This window comes from Gymnodraco acuticeps, unplaced genomic scaffold, assembly GCF_902827175.1.
Source record: "Gymnodraco acuticeps unplaced genomic scaffold, fGymAcu1.1, whole genome shotgun sequence".
In the NCBI taxonomy this organism is placed as follows: Eukaryota; Metazoa; Chordata; class Actinopteri; order Perciformes; family Bathydraconidae; genus Gymnodraco; species Gymnodraco acuticeps.
In genome coordinates, this window is record NW_022992059.1 from 1583004 (window position 1) to 1605229 (window position 22226).

The 22226-nt window shown below is 46.3% G+C and overlaps 2 protein-coding genes across 2 annotated transcripts in view; one reads left to right on the forward strand and one right to left on the reverse strand.

The window, feature by feature from the left end:
* abcf1 (ATP-binding cassette, sub-family F (GCN20), member 1) overlaps positions 1-17191 on the forward strand; it is a 65000-nt gene extending 47809 nt beyond the window's left edge. Inside the window, exons 19-24 of the mRNA XM_034202239.1 lie at positions 1170-1240; positions 1318-1350; positions 15278-15446; positions 15530-15594; positions 15682-15754; positions 16835-17191. Coding sequence (XP_034058130.1) covers positions 1170-1240; positions 1318-1350; positions 15278-15446; positions 15530-15594; positions 15682-15754; positions 16835-17001 — 578 coding nt within the window. The 3' untranslated portion in view covers positions 17002-17191. The remainder of the gene's footprint in view (positions 1-1169; positions 1241-1317; positions 1351-15277; positions 15447-15529; positions 15595-15681; positions 15755-16834) is intronic.
* On the reverse strand, positions 17185-22112 carry mrps18b (mitochondrial ribosomal protein S18B). The gene is given in 8 exon segments (XM_034202234.1): positions 17185-17369; positions 17371-17447; positions 18327-18386; positions 18469-18535; positions 19068-19136; positions 19215-19312; positions 20286-20451; positions 21853-22112. Coding segments are annotated over 8 exon segments (738 nt in total). The 5' UTR covers positions 21934-22112; the 3' UTR covers positions 17185-17249.
* Between the last annotated feature and the right edge of the window lie 114 nt (positions 22113-22226).

Below are 22226 nucleotides of genomic sequence, written 5' to 3' on the forward strand. Positions count from 1 at the left end.
AATATGGTTCTAATAACATGTAATATAGGTGAAATAACAGTTTAACATGGGTGTAATTAGGCCTGTCACGATAATTAATTTTGTTGGATGATACATTTTTCTGGAAATTATTGCGATAAACGATAATATTGTCGGCACCGTTGTAAGACCATTTTAGACCACTGACATAATGATCATATATAATAATAATTCAAGTACATCCTTTCAAACAGAACTTTGTTTTGAACATTGCAAATGAAATGTGAAATAATATTCAAATATATAAATTATATATAATAAATAAAACAGAGAAAAGAGCCCTCTCTCTCTCTCTCTCTCTCTCTCTCTCTCTCTCTCTCTCGCTCTCCCGCTCTCGCTCTCGCTCTCGCTCTCGCTCTCTCTCTCTCGGGCAAATGCATCGTTGATTGTAAACTGTCAGGAAGGTGGGGGCTCTCCATCTCCAGCTGCCGTGTTTGCTCCCAGCTGGGAAAATGGTATGGGGTGGTTGTGTTTTAGGTGTAGTTTAAAATGCGTGGTATTGCCTGCTTTTGTCGCTACCTTTTTTAACCAAATGCGACACACCGCCCGGGTCATTGAAGGCCGTAGGTTCGCCTCGTTGATTTGGCTTGAATCCAAATACTGCCACACCGGAGAATCGAGATGTGTAGTTAGGTTTTGTATCCAATTCCATTTCACTTTAAATTCCCCGCGAGTAAGGTCACAACGTTGTCTCCCGCTTGTCGCTATATTATTAATTTGGCTGCTGCACGTGCACGCGGAGTGTCCTGACCATAGACTGTATATATAAAGGTATGGTATGTATAAAGGTAATATAGTATAATAACAGTATATTATGGGTATAATATTGGCGTTACATGGGTGTAATATTGGTGTAATAATAGCGTAATAATGTAGCAAATAGTAATCAAGTAAATATTTAAATGTGATTGCCAATTTAAGGGTTAAGAACACCAAAACATGTGAAGGAGGTCTACAATACAAATAAAAAAAGTTCAGTTTGCATTTTAACATAATTAAACATGGAAGTAGGTTAGTATTTTCTTAATGTGGAGATTATGGCAGAGAAGCAAAATCTTCACCATCATAGACGAGTTAATCTTCCAGTCTCCTCATGCTGTGGTGCGTTCAGGGTGCTGATACTTCACTTCCCTTTCTTCTGCTCCCATCAGTCTGTATAGTGGGACCCAATGGTGTGGGGAAGAGTACCCTGCTGCTGCTGCTCACTGGGAAGCTGCAGCCTGTAAGTGTAGAGACGCTGACATTTGAATATTACTGAGATATCTGTGCTCCTGAGCTAACGGATGATCTGTGTTTCAGACCAAAGGAGAGATGAGGAAGAACCATCGCTTGGTGAGTAACTTCCTGTTGATCTCTGACTCTGTAAACTGTTGGCAATCTGCTCATCAGGGTTGGGAGGGTAACTTTAAATATGTTCCGTTAATATTAATAGACAATAAGCGTCCCTCTCGATGTGGCTTTTATATTGTGATAGATACATCTATCACAATATAAAAGTAATCCAACCTGATTCATTTGCGGTAATTTAGGATTACCTCGATATCAAAATTCCACGCAAAGTAAGAGAAATCAAGGGTTTTACTTTAGTGTATGATGTGAACTATGTGACCTTAGTAAAGAAGAAACCAAGATATTTAGGATCAGAAATGTGTCTTTGCAAATTATAGGCTAGGCCTGCAAAATAGTTTAGTTTACAAATGCTGTTTTAGTTTAACACATGAATTCAAATCAAACACAATATTTTAGTTTTATAAAGCAGCTGTTCACCTATTGTTGGTAAAGAAAGAATGTTTAATAAAGAGAATGAAAGTAGCCTAAATGAAAACCAAAAAGAAAGCACACGCAGTACATCTACCTATAATATGGACCTTTTTATTTGATCTTAAAAGGTATTGTAACATTGTTATCCTGCTATTAATCCCCATTTCTAACAATGTAACAGTGATCCGGTTACGCCTTTTTTTTTATGTAACTGTAAGTGTGGGGGAAACTTCTGAAGCAATGGGAGTCAGGACTCAGAGAGACACGAGGAGAGCTGGAGCTCTGATGGAGTCAGGACTCAGAGAGACACGAGGAGAACTGGAGCTTTGATGGAGTCAGGACTCAGAGAGACACGAGGAGAGCTGGAGCTCTGATGGAGTCAGGACTCAGAGAGACACGAGGAGAGCTGGAGCTTTGATGGAGTCAGGACTCAGAGAGACACGAGGAGAACTGGAGCTTTGATGGAGTCAGGACTCAGAGAGACACGAGGAGAGCTGGAGCTCTGATGGAGTCAGAACTCAAAAAGACACGAGGAGAGCTGGAGCTTTGATGGAGTCAGGACTCAGAGAGACACGAGGAGAACTGGAGCTTTGATGGAGTCAGGACTCAGAGAGACACGAGGAGAGCTGGAGCTCTGATGGAGTCAGGACTCAGAGAGACACGAGGAGAACTGGAGCTTTGATGGAGTCAGGACTCAGAGAGACACGAGGAGAGCTGGAGCTTTGATGGAGTCAGGACTCAGAGAGACACGAGGAGAACTGGAGCTTTGATGGAGTCAGGACTCAGAGAGACACGAGGAGAGCTGGAGCTTTGATGGAGTCAGGACTCAGAGAGACACGAGGAGAACTGGAGCTTTGATGGAGTCAGGACTCAAAGAGACACGAGGAGAGCTGGAGCTTTGATGGAGTCAGGACTCAGAGAGACACGAGGAGAGCTGGAGCTTTGATGGAGTCAGGACTCAAAGAGACACGAGGAGAGCTGGAGCTCTGATGGAGTCAGGACTCAGAGAGACACGAGGAGAGCTGGAGCTTTGATGGAGTCAGGACTCAGAGAGAGACACGAGGAGAGCTGGAGCTCTGATGGAGTCAGGACTCAGAGAGACACGAGGAGAGCTGGAGCTTTGATGGAGTCAGGACTCAGAGAGAGACACGAGGAGAGCTGGAGCTCTGATGGAGTCAGGACTCAGAGAGACACGAGGAGAGCTGGAGCTTTGATGGAGTCAGGACTCAGAGAGACACGAGGAGAGCTGGAGCTTTGATGGAGTCAGGACTCAGAGAGACACGAGGAGAGCTGGAGCTCTGATGGAGTCAGGACTCAAAGGGACACGAGGAGAGCTGGAGCTCTGATGGAGTCAGGACTCAGAGATACACGAGGAGAGCTGGAGCTCTGATGGAGTCAGGACTCAGAGAGACACGAGGAGAGCTGGAGCTTTGATGGAGTCAGGACTCAGAGAGACACGAGGAGAGCTGGAGCTTTGATGGAGTCAGGACTCAGAGAGACACGAGGAGAGCTGGAGCTTTGATGGAGTCAGGACTCAGAGAGACACGAGGAGAGCTGGAGCTCTGATGGAGTCAGGACTCAAAGGGACACGAGGAGAGCTGGAGCTCTGATGGAGTCAGGACTCAGAGAGACACGAGGAGAGCTGGAGCTCTGATGGAGTCAGGACTCAGAGAGACACGAGGAGAGCTGGAGCTTCGATGGAGTCAGGACTCAGAGAGACACGAGGAGAGCTGCAGCTTTGATGGAGTCAGGACTCAGAGAGACACGAGGAGAGCTGGAGCTCTGATGGAGTCAGGACTCAGAGAGACACGAGGAGAGCCGGAGCTCTGATGGAGTCAGGACTCAAAGAGACACGAGGAGAGCTGGAGCTTTGATGGAGTCAGGACTCAGAGAGACACGAGGAGAGCTGGAGCTTTGATGGAGTCAGGACTCAGAGAGACACAAGGAGAGCTGGAGCTCTGATGGAGTCAGGACTCAGAGACACAAGGAGAGCTGGAGCTCTGATGGAGTCAGGACTCAGAGAGACACGAGGAGAGCTGGAGCTTTGATGGAGTCAGGACTCAGAGAGACACGAGGAGAGCTGCAGCTTTGATGGAGTCAGGACTCAGAGAGACACGAGGAGAGCTGGAGCTCTGATGGAGTCAGGACTCAGAGAGACACGAGGAGAGCCGGAGCTCTGATGGAGTCAGGACTCAAAGAGACACGAGGAGAGCTGGAGCTCTGATGGAGTCAGGACTCAAAGAGACACGAGGAGAGCTGGAGCTTTGATGGAGTCAGGACTCAGAGAGACACGAGGAGAGCTGGAGCTTTGATGGAGTCAGGACTAAGAGAGACACGAGGAGAGCTGTAGCTCTGATGGAGTCAGGACTCAGAGAGACACGAGGAGAGCTGTAGCTCTGATGGAGTCAGGACTCAAAGAGACACGAGGAGAGCTGGAGCTTTGATGGAGTCAGGACTCAGAGAGACACGAGGAGAGCTGGAGCTCTGATGGAGTCAGGACTCAGAGAGACACGAGGAGAGCTGGAGCTCTGATGGAGTCAGGACTCAGAGAGAGACACGAGGAGAGCTGGAGCTCTGATGGAGTCAGGGCTCAAAGAGACACGAGGAGAGCTGGAGCTCTGATGGAGTCAGGACTCAGAGACACGAGGAGAGCTGGAGCTTTGATGGAGTCAGGACTCAAAGAGACACGAGGAGAGCTGGAGCTCTGATGGAGTCAGGACTCAGAGAGACACGAGGAGAGCTGGAGCTCTGATGGAGTCAGGACTCAGAGAGACACGAGGAGAGCTGGAGCTCTGATGGAGTCAGGACTCAGAGAGACACGAGGAGAGCTGGAGCTTTGATGGAGTCAGGACTCAAAGAGACACGAGGAGAGCTGGAGCTTTGATGGAGTCAGGACTCAGAGAGAGACACGAGGAGAGCTGGAGCTCTGAAGGAGTCAGGACTCAAAGAGACACGAGGAGAGCTGGAGCTTTGATGGAGTCAGGACTCAGAGAGACACGAGGAGAGCCGGAGCTTTGATGGAGTCAGAACTCAAAGAGAGACACGAGGAGAGCTGGAGCTTTGATGGAGTCAGGACTCAGAGAGACACGAGGAGAGCTGGAGCTCTGATGGAGTCAGGACTCAGAGAGACACGAGGAGAGCCGGAGCTCTGAAGGAGTCAGGACTCAAAGAGACACGAGGAGAGCTGGAGCTTTGATGGAGTCAGGACTCAGAGAGACACGAGGAGAGCTGCAGCTTTGATGGAGTCAGGACTCAGAGAGACACGAGGAGAACTGGAGCTTTGATGGAGTCAGGACTCAGAGAGACACGAGGAGAGCTGGAGCTTTGATGGAGTCAGGACTCAGAGAGAGACACGAGGAGAGCTGCAGCTTTGATGGAGTCAGGACTCAGAGAGACACGAGGAGAGCTGGAGCTTTGATGGAGTCAGGACTCAGAGAGAGACACGAGGAGAGCTGGAGCTCTGATGGAGTCAGGACTCAGAGAGACACGAGGAGAACTGGAGCTTTGATGGAGTCAGGACTCAGAGAGACACAAGGAGAGCTGGAGCTTTGATGGAGTCAGGACTCAGAGAGACACGAGGAGAACTGGAGCTTTGATGGAGTCAGGACTCAGAGAGACACGAGGAGAGCTGGAGCTTTGATGGAGTCAGGACTCAGAGAGAGACACGAGGAGAGCTGCAGCTCTGATGGAGTCAGGACTCAGAGAGACACGAGGAGAGCTACAGCTCTGATGGAGTCAGGACTCAGAGAGACACGAGGAGAACTGGAGCTCTGATGGAGTCAGGACTCAGAGAGCTGGAGCTTTGATGGAGTCAGGACTCAGAGAGCTGGAGCTTTGATGGAGTCAGGACTCAGAGAGACACGAGGAGAGCTACAGCTCTGATGGAGTCAGGACTCAGAGAGACACGAGGAGAGCTGGAGCTTTGATGGAGTCAGGACTCAGAGAGACACGAGGAGAGCTGGAGCTCTGATGGAGTCAGGACTCAGAGAGACACGAGGAGAACTGGAGCTTTGATGGAGTCAGGACTCAGAGAGACACGAGGAGAGCTGGAGCTTTGATGGAGTCAGGACTCAGAGAGACGAGGAGAGCTGGAGCTTTGATGGAGTCAGGACTCAAAGAGACACGAGGAGAGCTGGAGCTCTGATGGAGTCAGGACTCAAAGAGACACGAGGAGAGCTGGAGCTCTGATGGAGTCAGGACTCAAAGAGACACGAGGAGAGCTGGAGCTCTGATGGAGTCAGGACTCAGAGAGACACGAGGAGAGCTGGAGCTTTGATGGAGTCAGGACTCAGAGAGACGAGGAGAGCTGGAGCTTTGATGGAGTCAGGACTCAAAGAGACACGAGGAGAGCTGGAGCTCTGATGGAGTCAGGACTCAGAGAGACACGAGGAGAGCTGGAGCTTTGATGGAGTCAGGACTCAGAGAGACACGAGGAGAGCTGGAGCTTTGATGGAGTCAGGACTCAGAGAGACACGAGGAGAACTGGAGCTTTGATGGAGTCAGGACTCAGAGAGACACGAGGAGAGCTGGAGCTCTGATGGAGTCAGGACTCAGAGAGACACGAGGAGAGCTGGAGCTTTGATGGAGTCAGGACTCAGAGAGACACGAGGAGAGCTGGAGCTCTGATGGAGTCAGGACTCAAAGAGACACGAGGAGAGCTGGAGCTTTGATGGAGTCAGGACTCAAAGAGACACGAGGAGAGCTGGAGCTCTGATGGAGTCAGGACTCAAAGAGACACGAGGAGAGCTGGAGCTCTGATGGAGTCAGGACTCAAAGAGACACGAGGAGAGCTGGAGCTTTGATGGAGTCAGGACTCAGAGAGACACGAGGAGAGCTGGAGCTTTGATGGAGTCAGGACTCAGAGAGACACGAGGAGAACTGGAGCTTTGATGGAGTCAGGACTCAGAGAGACACAAGGAGAGCTGGAGCTTTGATGGAGTCAGGACTCAGAGAGACACGAGGAGAGCTGGAGCTCTGATGGAGTCAGGACTCAGAGACACGAGGAGAGCTGGAGCTTTGATGGAGTCAGGACTCAGAGAGACACGAGGAGAACTGGAGCTCTGATGGAGTCAGGACTCAGAGACACGAGGAGAGCTGGAGCTTTGATGGAGTCAGGACTCAGAGAGACACGAGGAGAGCTGGAGCTTTGATGGAGTCAGGACTCAGAGAGACATGAGGAGAGCTGGAGCTTTGATGGAGTCAGGACTCAGAGAGACACGAGGAGAGCTGGAGCTTTGATGGAGTCAGGACTCAGAGAGACACGAGGAGAGCTGGAGCTTTGATGGAGTCAGGACTCAGAGAGACATGAGGAGAGCTGGAGCTTTGATGGAGTCAGGACTCAGAGAGACACGAGGAGAGCTGGAGCTTTGATGGAGTCAGGACTCAGAGACACGAGGAGAGCTGGAGCTTTGATGGAGTCAGGACTCAAAGAGACACGAGGAGAACTGGAGCTCTGATGGAGTCAGGACTCAGAGAGACACGAGGAGAGCTGGAGCTTTGATGGAGTCAGGACTCAGATGCCCCTTTCACACCAGCGCTTTTTCAGCTCCGACTCGGAGCTGGAGCCTGAAAAGCGCCGTTTTTTCCTGTTCACACCGCAGCGGCGCCGGCTCTTAGCTCCGGAATCCGGTTCACTTCCAGCTCCAAAAAATGGTCGGCCTAGAGGCAAGAGCTTCGGAGCTAAGAGGTGGCGTCGCTTACGTCTCTCTTACGTCGAGGCGTGCAGGAAACTAAACCCTCCTCCCCTGAACATGGGTCGACTGTCATGCCTGCCTACAAGCAGTAGTGCTTATAAACACACTTTATAAAGTCAGGCAACACTAACCAGGCTTCGTGTGATTCTGTTTATTTGTACCTTACTTTGACCATCCGTTCACTGTTATTGATCATTGTGGAGAGAGGCAGACGTGTTGTTTTGTATTATAGCAGCTATCGGATGGAATCAATACATGGGCTGCACAGGTTGTCGTGTCCGACTATCACAAGTAGAATCATTATAAAAATACGCCGGTAAAATGGGCCTGTAGAAAACGGTTTATGCCACAATAGGATAGCAATAGCAAGTAGTCAGTTTAGCTTCGGTTGCTATGCTAACATCACCCATTTTATACCAGAGACACCTTCATAACAGCGTTATGCCAAACAGCGTCAATTCAGACTGACACACATTCAGGGGAACTGGGGATATGTATCAGCTGCTTGTGTGACAGTCAGACAGTGAATACTTTAGAGTGGCCGCTGTAGTGTGAGCTAACCGGGAGCTAACGGGAGAATAAACTCCCGTGGAAGAGCAGCCAACACTGCAGCGGTCGGTAAATGCCGCAGAAACACATTAATAAACAATGAACTACGGCACTCTGGAGCAAAGCATAAGGTTGGAGAAGTCGTTATTTAATTTAATCTGGCTTCGTGTGATTAAAAGCAACACGATCATCGACCCGACGCAGTTGTTATTGTTGTGAGCGCCGTAACGCTGTTGGGGAGCAAATCAGCGATGTAAACGGTGACGTCATGACGCAGCAGCGGCAGCACCCAGTCGGGCTCTGGGCGGTGTGAACAGAGCGGGAGCAGAAAAGGGAAACCGGAGCTGAACCAGAAAAGCTCCCGCTCGGAGCTAGAAAGGGAAAAGCGCTGGTGTGAAAGCCGCAAGAGAGACACGAGGAGAGCTGGAGCTCTGATGGAGTCAGGACTCAGAGAGACACGAGGAGAGCTGGAGCTTTGATGGAGTCAGGACTCAGAGAAAGACACGAGGAGAGCTGGAGCTTTGATGGAGTCAGGACTCAGAGAAAGACACGAGGAGAGCTGGAGCTTTGATGGAGTCAGGACTCAGAGAGAGACACGAGGAGAGCTGGAGCTCTGATGGAGTCAGGACTCAGAGAGACACGAGGAGAGCTGGAGCTTTGATGGAGTCAGGACTCAGAGAGAGACACGAGGAGAGCTGGAGCTCTGATGGAGTCAGGACTCAGAGAGACACGAGGAGAGCTGGAGCTTTGATGGAGTCAGGACTCAGAGAGACACGAGGAGAGCTGGAGCTTTGATGGAGTCAGGACTCAGAGAGACACGAGGAGAGCTGGAGCTCTGATGGAGTCAGGACTCAGAGAGACACGAGGAGAGCTGGAGCTTTGATGGAGTCAGGACTCAAAGGGACACGAGGAGAGCTGGAGCTCTGATGGAGTCAGGACTCAGAGATACACGAGGAGAGCTGGAGCTCTGATGGAGTCAGGACTCAGAGAGACACGAGGAGAGCTGGAGCTCTGATGGAGTCAGGACTCAGAGAGACACGAGGAGAGCTGGAGCTTCGATGGAGTCAGGACTCAGAGAGACACGAGGAGAGCTGCAGCTTTGATGGAGTCAGGACTCAGAGAGACACGAGGAGAGCTGGAGCTCTGATGGAGTCAGGACTCAGAGAGACACGAGGAGAGCCGGAGCTCTGATGGAGTCAGGACTCAAAGAGACACGAGGAGAGCTGGAGCTTTGATGGAGTCAGGACTCAGAGAGAGACACGAGGAGAGCTGGAGCTCTGATGGAGTCAGGACTCAGAGAGACGAGGAGAGCTGGAGCTTTGATGGAGTCAGGACTCAGAGAGACACGAGGAGAGCTGGAGCTCTGATGGAGTCAGGACTCAGAGAGACACGAGGAGAGCTGGAGCTTCGATGGAGTCAGGACTCAGAGAGACACGAGGAGAGCTGCAGCTTTGATGGAGTCAGGACTCAGAGAGACACGAGGAGAGCTGGAGCTCTGATGGAGTCAGGACTCAGAGAGACACGAGGAGAGCTGGAGCTCTGATGGAGTCAGGACTCAGAGAGACACGAGGAGAGCTGGAGCTCTGATGGAGTCAGGACTCAGAGAGACACGAGGAGAGCTGGAGCTTCGATGGAGTCAGGACTCAGAGAGACACGAGGAGAGCTGCAGCTCTGATGGAGTCAGGACTCAGAGAGACACGAGGAGAGCTGGAGCTCTGATGGAGTCAGGACTCAGAGAGACACGAGGAGAGCCGGAGCTCTGATGGAGTCAGGACTCAAAGAGACACGAGGAGAGCTGGAGCTTTGATGGAGTCAGGACTCAAAGAGACACGAGGAGAGCTGGAGCTCTGATGGAGTCAGGACTCAGAGAGACACGAGGAGAGCTGGAGCTTTGATGGAGTCAGGACTCAGAGAGACACGAGGAAAGCTGGAGCTTTGATGGAGTCAGGACTCAGAGAGACACAAGGAGAGCTGGAGCTCTGATGGAGTCAGGACTCAGAGAGACACAAGGAGAGCTGGAGCTCTGATGGAGTCAGGACTCAGAGAGACACGAGGAGAGCTGGAGCTCTGATGGAGTCAGGACTCAGAGACACGAGGAGAGCTGGAGCTCTGATGGAGTCAGGACTCAAAGAGACACGAGGAGAGCTGGAGCTTTGATGGAGTCAGGACTCAGAGAGACACGAGGAGAGCTGGAGCTTTGATGGAGTCAGGACTAAGAGAGACACGAGGAGAGCTGTAGCTCTGATGGAGTCAGGACTCAGAGAGACACGAGGAGAGCTGTAGCTCTGATGGAGTCAGGACTCAAAGAGACACGAGGAGAGCTGGAGCTTTGATGGAGTCAGGACTCAGAGAGACACGAGGAGAGCTGGAGCTCTGATGGAGTCAGGGCTCAAAGAGACACGAGGAGAGCTGGAGCTCTGATGGAGTCAGGACTCAGAGACACGAGGAGAGCTGGAGCTTTGATGGAGTCAGGACTCAGAGACACGAGGAGAGCTGGAGCTGTGATGGAGTCAGGACTCAAAGAGACACGAGGAGAGCTGGAGCTCTGATGGAGTCAGGACTCAGAGAGACACGAGGAGAGCTGGAGCTCTGATGGAGTCAGGACTCAGAGAGACACGAGGAGAGCTGGAGCTTTGATGGAGTCAGGACTCAAAGAGACACGAGGAGAGCTGGAGCTTTGATGGAGTCAGGACTCAGAGAGAGACACGAGGAGAGCTGGAGCTCTGAAGGAGTCAGGACTCAAAGAGACACGAGGAGAGCTGGAGCTTTGATGGAGTCAGGACTCAGAGAGACACGAGGAGAGCCGGAGCTTTGATGGAGTCAGGACTCAAAGAGAGACACGAGGAGAGCTGGAGCTCTGATGGAGTCAGGACTCAGAGAGACACGAGGAGAGCCGGAGCTCTGAAGGAGTCAGGACTCAAAGAGACACGAGGAGAGCTGGAGCTTTGATGGAGTCAGGACTCAGAGAGACACGAGGAGAGCTGGAGCTCTGATGGAGTCAGGACTCAGAGAGACACGAGGAGAGCTGGAGCTTTGATGGAGTCAGGACTCAAAGAGACATGAGGAGAGCTGGAGCTCTGATGGAGTCAGGACTCAGAGAGACACGAGGAGAGCTGGAGCTCTGATGGAGTCAGGACTCAGAGAGACACGAGGAGAGCTGGAGCTTTGATGGAGTCAGGACTCAAAGAGACATGAGGAGAGCTGGAGCTCTGATGGAGTCAGGACTCAGAGAGACACGAGGAGAGCTGCAGCTTTGATGGAGTCAGGACTCAGAGAGACACGAGGAGAGCTGGAGCTCTGATGGAGTCAGGACTCAGAGAGACACGAGGAGAGCTGCAGCTTTGATGGAGTCAGGACTCAAAGAGACACGAGGAGAGCTGGAGCTCTGATGGAGTCAGGACTCAGAGAGACACGAGGAGAGCCGGAGCTCTGATGGAGTCAGGACTCAGAGAGACACGAGGAGAGCTGCAGCTTTGATGGAGTCAGGACTCAAAGAAAGACACGAGGAGAGCTGGAGCTCTGATGGAGTCAGGACTCAGAGAGACACGAGGAGAGCTGGAGCTTTGATGGAGTCAGGACTCAAAGAGACACGAGGAGAGCTGGAGCTCTGATGGAGTCAGGACTCAGAGAGACACGAGGAGAGCTGGAGCTCTGATGGAGTCAGGACTCAGAGAGACACGAGGAGAGCTGGAGCTCTGATGGAGTCAGGACTCAAAGAGACACGAGGAGAGCTGGAGCTCTGATGGAGTCAGGACTCAGAGAGAGACACGAGGAGAGCTGCAGCTTTGATGGAGTCAGGACTCAAAGAGACACGAGGAGAGCTGGAGCTCTGATGGAGTCAGGACTCAGAGAGAGACACGAGGAGAGCTGGAGCTCTGATGGAGTCAGGACTCAGAGAGAGACACGAGGAGAGCTGGAGCTCTGATGGAGTCAGGACTCAGAGAGAGACACGAGGAGAGCTGGAGCTTTGATGGAGTCAGGACTCAAAGAGACACGAGGAGAGCTGGAGCTCTGATGGAGTCAGGACTCAGAGAGACACGAGGAGAGCTGCAGCTTTGATGGAGTCAGGACTCAGAGAGACACAAGGAGAGCTGGAGCTCTGATGGAGTCAGGACTCAGAGAGAGACACGAGGAGAGCTGGAGCTCTGATGGCAAACACTGACGGTTTATTTGGAGCTTCAGCCGGAGAATTCACAAGACAAGTCACGGGCCACGAGTTGACCACACGGTTGAGATGCCACAATCAGTTCTGAAGACCCCTCCTGTAGCTCCAGGTTTTAACTAGTTCAGAGAGAATAATCAACATTATTCATTAGCAGTGTTGTGCTAGTTACTGAAAACCAGTAACTAGTTACCATTACTAGTTACTTACACCCAAAAGTAATGCGTTACTGTGAAAAGTAACGTTTTCGTTACTTGCTAAAAGGGCTCCCATTAATTCCCTTATCGCCTTCATTTAAGTACTGTTATTGCATTGGAGAATAATACAATCTGTTGATCAACTTCACATGCATTATATGCAATCTGGATTGCATCGATATTAGCTGGCTTTCCATTTTTGTATATTCTTTCTCCAGGTAGTTGGAAAAAGTTTTCCGTCCCATATGCCGTGTGCCGCCCGGACATGCTATCATGCTAACTAGCTCCCTGAAAGCGGGTGACTCCACTGTAGCAATAGCCTGCATGTGTTCTACAACATACCGTGCAATGGCTTTATCCACTTTTCCCTGGCTAGCAGTCCCTTGGTTAAAATCCAGCCGCTGTTGCTTAGGTGGAGGTGGAGTGGCGTCGGCTGAGTCTCTGTGGTCTTAGCTAGGCTACTAGCTTCCTCCCAGCATGTTGTTTTTGCAGATGTTTTAAGAGATTTGAATGACTGGTTTGGGCAGTAGATAGGATCTTTGACCTGCCAAGACACAACTTACATTTAACTAAAACGTTCTTTTCTTTGTGCTCGACAAAAGTGAAATAGTGAGAATATCTCCAGGTGGAGAAACTAGACTTGAGCTCCGCCGCCGCCATGATAGTCTTGTTAGTAAACAACACAAACACGCCCACAGCCCGTCTCCGCATGTGACACAGGAAGTATCTAAGTACATTTACTCAAGTACTGTACTTAAGTACAGTTCTCATCTCTGTTCGCCTGGCTGTTGACTATATAAAAAAAACTAACGGAGTAACGCACCATGTAGTAACGGTAACTGAGTTACTGAATTTAAAAAGTAATGCGTTAGAGTACTAGTTACTGCCAAAAATAACGGCGTTACAGTAACGCCGTTATTTTGTAACGCGTTAGTCCAAACACTGTTCATTAGATAGACTAAACAGCTGAGGACACTGAATCAACTTTGTTGCCGCTTATGCCTCGGAGTCATCTACACCCCGAGAAGGATGTGCTCCAGGTGTCCCACAACAATAACTATCTCTGAGAGTTGCCCGGTCACAAACTGGCAACATCAACATTATGCTAGGGTAGCCCCTCCTTATGGGAGATAACGGCTGGTCAGCTGCGTCAGAGGCGAAGGAGGACACAAGGGCAAATGATTTCCCAACAGTAAGGAAATACAGTTAGAATTTATCCTTATTACATGATCCTTTACATGCAACCCATTACTCCCCAGCCTGAGGGGAGTAATGGGTTGCATGTAAAGGATCATGTGTCTCTGCTCTGACCCTCTCTCATTGTGCAGACTGACTACTCTGGCAGAAAGTGAACAGAAATATGTACTGTTCTAGCATTGGTTTTCATAATGTTTTTATCATTGCATCGTAATTCTCTATCCATCCCATGGGAAATTGATCTCTCCATTTTGAATGAAATAAATAAAAATAAGCGGTGGTGATGCGCAGCCATGCAACCGTAGTGGTTCTTTTATAGCCTCACGTTAGTCATTTACTGTTCATTTACTCTACAATTATAAAAGTGGTGTTATTAAGTGGAGATCACCCTGCTGAACAAAATGTGGAAGTATCGTGAACTTGCAAAAGATTACAATATTCTGAAAGGCAAACAAAGTCTCTCATATTTGCAGCCTGCGAACTGAAGCAGTAATGGATAACACAGGCTCTGTTTCCCATTGTATGTACACTTTTACATTTAAAAAAAAAAAAAATCAAGGATGCCTAATACTTAAGTAAATTGAAGTGTTCAGTGACAAATCATAAAGAAATTAAACATAACTCAAAATTAAACTGCCGCTGGGGCACCAGTAAGCAGATCCTATGCAGGAGAAATGAGAAGTCCAGGCAAGAATATTCTTTTAGCATTTATTTCCGATTGATCCAATATAATAATATATATAATGGCGTATTAACCTCGCCCTGCAGCCTTTCCTGTGGCTCTCTTCGTGCTAACCCTGGTATCTGTTCATTCTGGTGTGCCAATCCCACCACCGCCCAAAACTACCTTCAAAATAAAAGCATAAAGAATTACTTTAATTTCTACTGATCATAATTCCATTGTTGAGGTCTACGAGAATAGTTTTAAATTGTGCCATTTTCCAAACTCACATTGGTTTCTCATACAGCATCTCTGTATAGTATGTGTATTCACTCTCTGTCCTACACGGCTTGTTGGAGCTCCTGCCCCCCCCCCCCCCCTCCCTGTGAGCCCACTGGCCGTCTGCGAGACACAGTGAAACCCAGCCCGAGCACACACACCCGCAGCCTGGCTGGGAGACTCACAGCCTCACCGCAGCCCGCCGTCTCAGGGAGGAGAAATCGGCGGAGCTGCAGCTGAGAAAAGATTGAGTGTGTGTGTGTGAGGAAGTCCGCGGATTGGTCCACGGTCATTGTACCCAGGAAGAAAACAATGGAAAAAGAGAAATCTTCAACGAGGCGTTCCGGGGCAGCATAGATCACGTCTTTTCTGTGTTAGAGTTTTACTCGCTACAGGGTGTACTTTGAGGGTTTGTGACTCTGCAGACCGTTTCCATGCAGAAAAACCTTCATAACACAAGGGGACGGGTAATAACCGGAAAAGCATGACCTTTAACTAAAATAATTACACTAATTAATAAATGTACTATAAACAAAAACAGCAAGAAGATAAATGGTTGCCCATTAAATAATATAAATCAATTTATATATTTTACTCTCTTGAACCATTTCTTATGTCAATTTTAGAATTGAAACAATAAATAAATAAAAACAACGCTATGGAAAAACAGAATTCATTAAAAGTGTTTTTCTGGAACCTAGTTTATGTCCTATTGAACAGTTGATGAAGACTTGTAACCGGGGTCTCTGGTCTCCTGCAGAAAGTGGGCTTCTTCAACCAGCAGTATGCTGATCAGTTGAACATGGAGGAGACGGCCACAGAGTACCTGATGAGAAACTTCAACCTTCCCTACCAGGACGGCAGGAAGTGCCTGGGACGCTTCGGCCTGGAGAGCCACGCCCACACCATCCAGATCTCCAAACTGTCCGGTATGAACATGGACCGTCAGACAACATGTCAGCTGACAGGATGTGAATATCTTTTAACATTGTGTCTGGGTGTGTCTCCGCAGGAGGTCAGAAGGCCAGAGTAGTGTTTGCTGAGCTGTCCTGTCGGCAGCCTGATGTCCTCATCCTGGTACGTGCCTATCAGACTTATATCCACGCTGAACCCACAGAACACCTGGATGAATTCTACAACTGACTGACCTCATTTCTCTTATAGGATGAACCTACCAACAACTTGGATATTGAGTCCATCGATGCCTTATCGGAGGCCATCAATGAATATAAAGGAGGTGAGAAGCATGTTCTGTAAGACGCGTGTGACCATACTGGTTATTAGTGGAGAAACCAGTTAAATGGTGTGGCATGTACAAGATGGAAATAGTAGTTCTCTGGATGTAGGTCCAGAGCCCTCTACCTTAAGGCCCAGCAGGCAGCAGTGGTCTGTACTGAGGAGGGTTTAAGGTGATTGAGGGAACTTCAGGTTAACGCAGGTTTTAGTCCTACGATGGCGGTTCACTTATATTCCAGATAACCAATCAAAGCTCAGTGCACAGGTTGTCGAATAATATTACACAAATAAGAAGTTTAAGGCAATTAAATCATATTCCAGGCTCAAAGCAAACCATTTGATATTGCCAAATGCAGGATGGACAGCTGGCAGTAAATTGCAGACTGTGAATTGTTTTAATAATTGGACTGACTGACCATTATTACATTTGAAAGTTATGATTTTAACTTTAATATCTTAGTCCTAATCACCTTTTTCCCCCAGCTTCCCTTCCTCTGTTCTTTCTTGCTTTTATCCAGGATTATGTGTTTAGCTCATGGATATGTAACTTCTCCTAACTTGTCTAATATTAAAGTTTACTCTTAATTTGTGAATTATGATGCTGTCAGGGCATATTCTGCAAACCTCGCCTCTTTCATGTGAACTTACTGAGTTTTTAACCAGTGCTGTAGCACCGTTTAATGTTTATTAAGCCAGGTAACACAATAACATCCTGGGTTTGTCATACTGGGCACTGGTTGGTTCCTGTTGAGTTCAGAGGGGAGCTGGTGTTTCACAGTGTGTGGTTGAATGTGCAACAGCAAGGCAATGTTTTGTTTGAAAAGTATAAATGACCAACAATAACCGAAAGAGTGAAAGTTGACTCCAAACCAAAGACATTCAGTCAGCAGCTGCAGAGCTGAACTAAAGGAGACTTTGGGGAAGTTCTGATCGGAAGGATTTGGTTAACTTGACTTAGTATGTCCTCAATTGAAGTTGTTTAAAAGCTTGACAATGCGAACAGACTGAATTAAAATGCTCAAAAGATCTTTAAAACACCGTCTTTCCTTCAGTACTAACAGATGTCTCCCCCCCCCTGCAGCAGTGCTCATCGTGAGCCACGACGCCCGGCTCATCACAGAGACTCAGTGCACCATGTGGGTGGTGGAGGACCGCTCCGTCGTCCAGATCGATGGAGACTTTGACGACTACAAGAGGGAGGTGCTGGAGTCTCTAGGAGAGACCATGGTCAACAAGGTCAACCCATGAGACCCTCGTCACATCCTCAATACACTTCATGTGGAGCATGTCCTCAGAGCGGCACGCATAATAAAACCTATCTATCCCCTTTATACTGGACTGTCACATCTTTAAGGCATGGTGGTGGAGTGTACATTTCTATAAATATCAAGGGAGGTCAAGATCTACTAAAGGAAAACAATAAAATAAAAACATTTTTCATTGTGCAATTTTTATTTTGGTGTACATGGTCCAACAGACGAACATCCACTCAACAGTCACTTCAAATATGCCTTGTATGTCTTCTTCACTTTGGCCACTTCCTGCTCATCAGGTGTTATTTCACCATACCATTTATACCAGGTGTCTCCAGAGGTTAGGGACGGGGGAGGTGGTGTGCATCCCCACGGCATCATGGGAGTTGGAGTAGTCCTCTCCTGAAAACTCCACATATGGAATCTGAAAGGGCAGTAGGCCTGAAAGAGAGAGCAGTGTTTGAGTGCCGGCTTCCGTTATTTACAAAAACATCTCAGTTTTGAAAACCCTTCGACACATAAAGCTGTATCTTAAGTCGCCTAACCAGCTGGAAGACGTTCGTGAGTGCTCCAACAGGTTTCTCCTCTCTGAATGTGTGAGGACTAAGTGCTCCTGGGTTTCAGGAGACACCTTTAATTACAATATTGGCTTAAAAACAAACACTCTGAAAATCCTGCTAAATCTGAATTACAAAGCATACTTTCCATCTCAACATGGATGGCCCCAGGGCAGCAAAAGTCATTCAAATTGCAATATAGACTAGTCAAATATCCAGCTGCAGAAAGCACGATATTTGGTAATGGCGAAATATCTAAATTAAGTATTGTGGAGCCGAGCATACAATATTTTTTCAACAGACTTGATGAAAAATCCTTGTTTGGTAAAGATACTTTTTTCCCCTTTAACATCAGTATATAGCTGCAATTAGGTATTGTTTCCAAATGATGCAGATGTGCAATTCAAAATAATATGAAAAGTTGATTTTTCACAATTCTTTGCAGTTATCAAGAAAGTTGAACAAAATAATAACTATAACAATCGCTGGTTGCAGTATTGTTAATCATCAGTTTTTAAATACTGAAGAAACTTACAGAAGCACAAGATTGGACAAAACCCTTAAATGATTTACTATGTCACCTTTTAGAGGTTATTTGCACACAAACAAGTGTGGAAGGGAACTTTGAGATTGTAGCCTTTGCAGACCATTCACATGCACAGAAACCTTTAAAGACACAATACAGTGAAGGGAACATTTAAAAAAAGCGGAATAGGACGTATTTACAAAGGACCCTGGGGCTGAGGGGTCTTGTGGTACGTACCGTGATCTCTCGCCGTGCCGACTGCCTCATTTAGCTTCTTCTGCTGTTTCATACACACACCTGCAGACAGTCCAAACACAACATGAGCAGTCTGGAAGAGTAGACAGGATTCAGCAGCAACACACACTCACTGTGGACTCACCAGTGCGAGTGGGATCGTACAGCATCCCCGTCTGGGGACTGATGAACTGCTGCAGCAGCTTCACATTCTGTAAGAGAGGACAACTAAATCAAGCTAATTCATTGTAATATCAGTGTCCCTGGGATCTCAACACCAAGTATCTCCATCAAATGTACATTATATACGCTGCATTTATGATCTATTGATGTTTGACTGTTTGTCAGATAAATCAACATCAGACATGCTTTTGGGGTTTTCTGAATCTTCTAAAATAGTCAAGAAAATATTGAGAAGGTTGTTCAATAACATTAACAATCACTGGTTGCAGTACTGGTTTTTCATTTTGAAGGGAAATGTGCCAGTTCATTTGAGAGAACAATGCAGCCAGAGGCATGAGATTAGAATAAACTCATAATAAGGTTGTTATACATAGTACATGTATTGATGTGTATTTAGCACTTTGTGTTACCTTTTGTATCTAAAAAGTGTTCAATATTTCAACAATTACATTTCCATGCAAACAGATCAGGTAAACAGCATGTAGTTCAGGTGTGGTGAGGGATGTATAATAGAACCCAGTGTATCTTTGTTTATGGTGCTGTAAGGAGATGCTAACCCACCTGATGGTGGACCACGATGTTTGAATCCCGACACACTGGGCACGGGTTTCCAGATACCTTGTCTCCTCTCTACACAAACAGAAGCAGTGTTAGGGTGATTTACACATGTGATGCTCAGACCTAATGAAAGACAGATTATCATATTACAATGCAGGTCTTGCGTGTCTTCTGTGGTGGGATGCCCCCTTTGTGGTTCCTCCTGTAGTCGGCCCACACTGGATTGGTTCCATACCTCTCAATGTACTCTGTCATGAGGAAATAATATTGTAACAGCAAGCACAGGTAATAGTCTGTTTGCCAGCTCATAGAGTCCTGTTGTGAACCCGGAAATGTTGAGTACCTCAAAGTGTTATGTTAGAAATGTATAGTAGGGGTCCCCAGCACATAGAAACTGCCCAGACAATAGTTAAAAAAAAATATCTCGGCCAATTCTGACCATTTTGGAGGGGTTTTGGGGGTTATCGAGAATGCTGAATCCATTTCTGGCATTGTCAGGATCAAACAAGTCAGTTGTAACCGGAAAGTGGCCATATTTGGACTCTCACTGGGCTGATTTTGATACATTTTGGGACTCTGGATCATTTGGATTGGATCTTTCAATATTTGATTTGGGTTTCCGGATGAATATAGTCCAGAGATAATAAATACAATTATTCTTCTGGGTAAAATACTTATTTAAAAAAAAAATGCAATTTAGGAGTGATCTGATTTGAAGGTGTTTGAAAAATAGAGTGCAAAGGCAATTTCTTTTGGGAAAAATGATTGCCACAAACAATCTAAAGGTGGCAAAACACAAGTTGAAATGGAATACAATTTGGAATGTGTTGAGCTGTAAACCTGGTTATATGAAGAGTTGAAGCGATCCTATGGACTGGTTTCTTCTGTCTTTTCTTTATTCTATTGAAAAGTTCATTCCTTGTATGTGTTATTACACATACAAGGAATTAACTTTTCAAAAAAAGACAAATACTATATTGAAAGTGGAGCGCTGTGATAGGTAATAATAAAAGAACAGTAATAACACTCATTAGATAAAAACACAAAAATGAATAAAGGTAGTAAAACTGATTCTGATTAATGTATTTGTGGTGAGATAGGAATGTCATCTCCCCTTTACTGTTGTTGTGTCCTTGTTTGTGTCTCTGGACTGTACTAAATAAAAACTAAAATAATAATAAACAATGAATAAAAAGGATGTGACAGACTGCTTTTAAGTACCTTCACTCTCCAGATAGTCCCAGGGTCTGTCCTTGTAGCGGTGCAGGGTCTGAGCCTGAGCAGCAGCATCATTCTGGTGAGATGCTGCCTGGCAGTAAAAGTGACTGGGGGGTGCAAATGGAGAGAGGGCCCCGTATGATCTGACAGGAAGCCTCTGCAGACAGGACTGAAAGCAAGAGAAAAGCAGCTGAGCATCGTCATCATCACAACAACCCTAAGAGCTTCATCTAAATGGTTATGGATGCATGAAGCCACTGTATTTAAGTCAAGACAAACATAATTCATTTAGATACCCTATCCAGAACTCACTGCTTCATAGTGTGTTCAGGTTCTCCCTCTCTATAAGCATGAACAATGTTCACATAATGTACTTGCATATTTCAGCCTACTTGCACTTCCTCACAGGATATATTTAAATTAAAATGTCAAGCTACTGTTCCCATTTTTTTTTTTTACGTATATAGAATCAGAATCAAAATACCTTTATTCGTTCAACAGATGCGAAATGTACATTTGTTACGCAAGTAAAGAACCAAAGATAGCTTAATATCAATCAAGAAGCCTGCATACAAATAATGCATGATAAAAAACTAGAAATGACACAATTTACAAAATACACAGCGAACACACAGAATACAAAGTGCACTATGTTTATATGTTCTGTAGATTGGTATATTAGAGAGTCATCTATTTTAATCTGTATATTATTTAGATACTCCTCTGAATATTATTTTGTTACTGAGGATATGTTTATATCGTTTTTTACAGTTTAAATTGTTCATATTAATCTTTATTTTATTGTATTTTTAAGTAATGTTGTTAATTTTGTAGATTGACTGTCCATTTGCTGCTGTGACACAATCATTTCCCCAACTTGGGATAAATAAAGTATCTATCTATCTAATATGTATCATATTGTTATATGTTTTTTAGTATATTTTCTATATTTATATTTTGTGTAAATACTTTATTCATTTCTAAAATGTTATAGTGTTTTTGTATTATTTTCTTTGTATAACAGTTATGTTTTTGATCTCCTCTTACAATTTATTTCCTTATGTTGTTTATGTTTACACCAACAAACACCAAAGCAAATTCCTTGTAAACGTACGGGCAATAACGTCGATTCTGATTCAAAAGGAAAGAGTTGGTGGCAGTGCATAAGAGTGCAAACCAAACCAAACATAAACACATGGTATACAAAACAATTGGACAAATTCGGCTGTCCTTTCAGACACCCTAGCTAAATGCATATTAAATAAGCTGTAAACACGGCCTACACATGGCTATCTTGCCTGACATTAAGCTGATTTGACAGTAATAATACTCTTGTTTGCAATGCAATACATGCTATTTGGCAAGGTGCAACATGTCTTTGGTTTTACAGAGAGGGTATTGTTGAGAAAATCTTATCAAACACAGTAGCGCTACATTGGATTAATTTACATGGCACGTTAGCTCACTGTGCGACAAACCTTTAACATATGTAAACCTTATTACAAACAGCGTAGACATATGTACATGAATCGGATGATCTGTATATCATCTGTACAGTAGATTCAAATACCTGATACTGCCGTAATTGTTGTAAAATTGAAGGCGAAAGACGGCACAGAACCTTCGCGATGCTTGTTAAGGAGGCAGCCATTTTTTTCTGTCACAGTTTTGGGTTGTAGGTGAAAGGTGAAAGGTCACCTATTTTATGTAACATTTCATATTAAAATGGTATGATTCCTACGTATATTATTAATAAGTATGTGGATGTGTGTAAATCCACATTCTGTCCTTTTTAATTGTACTCTGTTGGGAATTGACAATATTATTAACATTAAGAGTGACGCATGTGAGTATCAAGCATCAACCCCGACAGCGACAGACAGACAGACAGACAGTCGCCATTTTGAAGAAATATAATGAACTAAATATATATACAATATGATA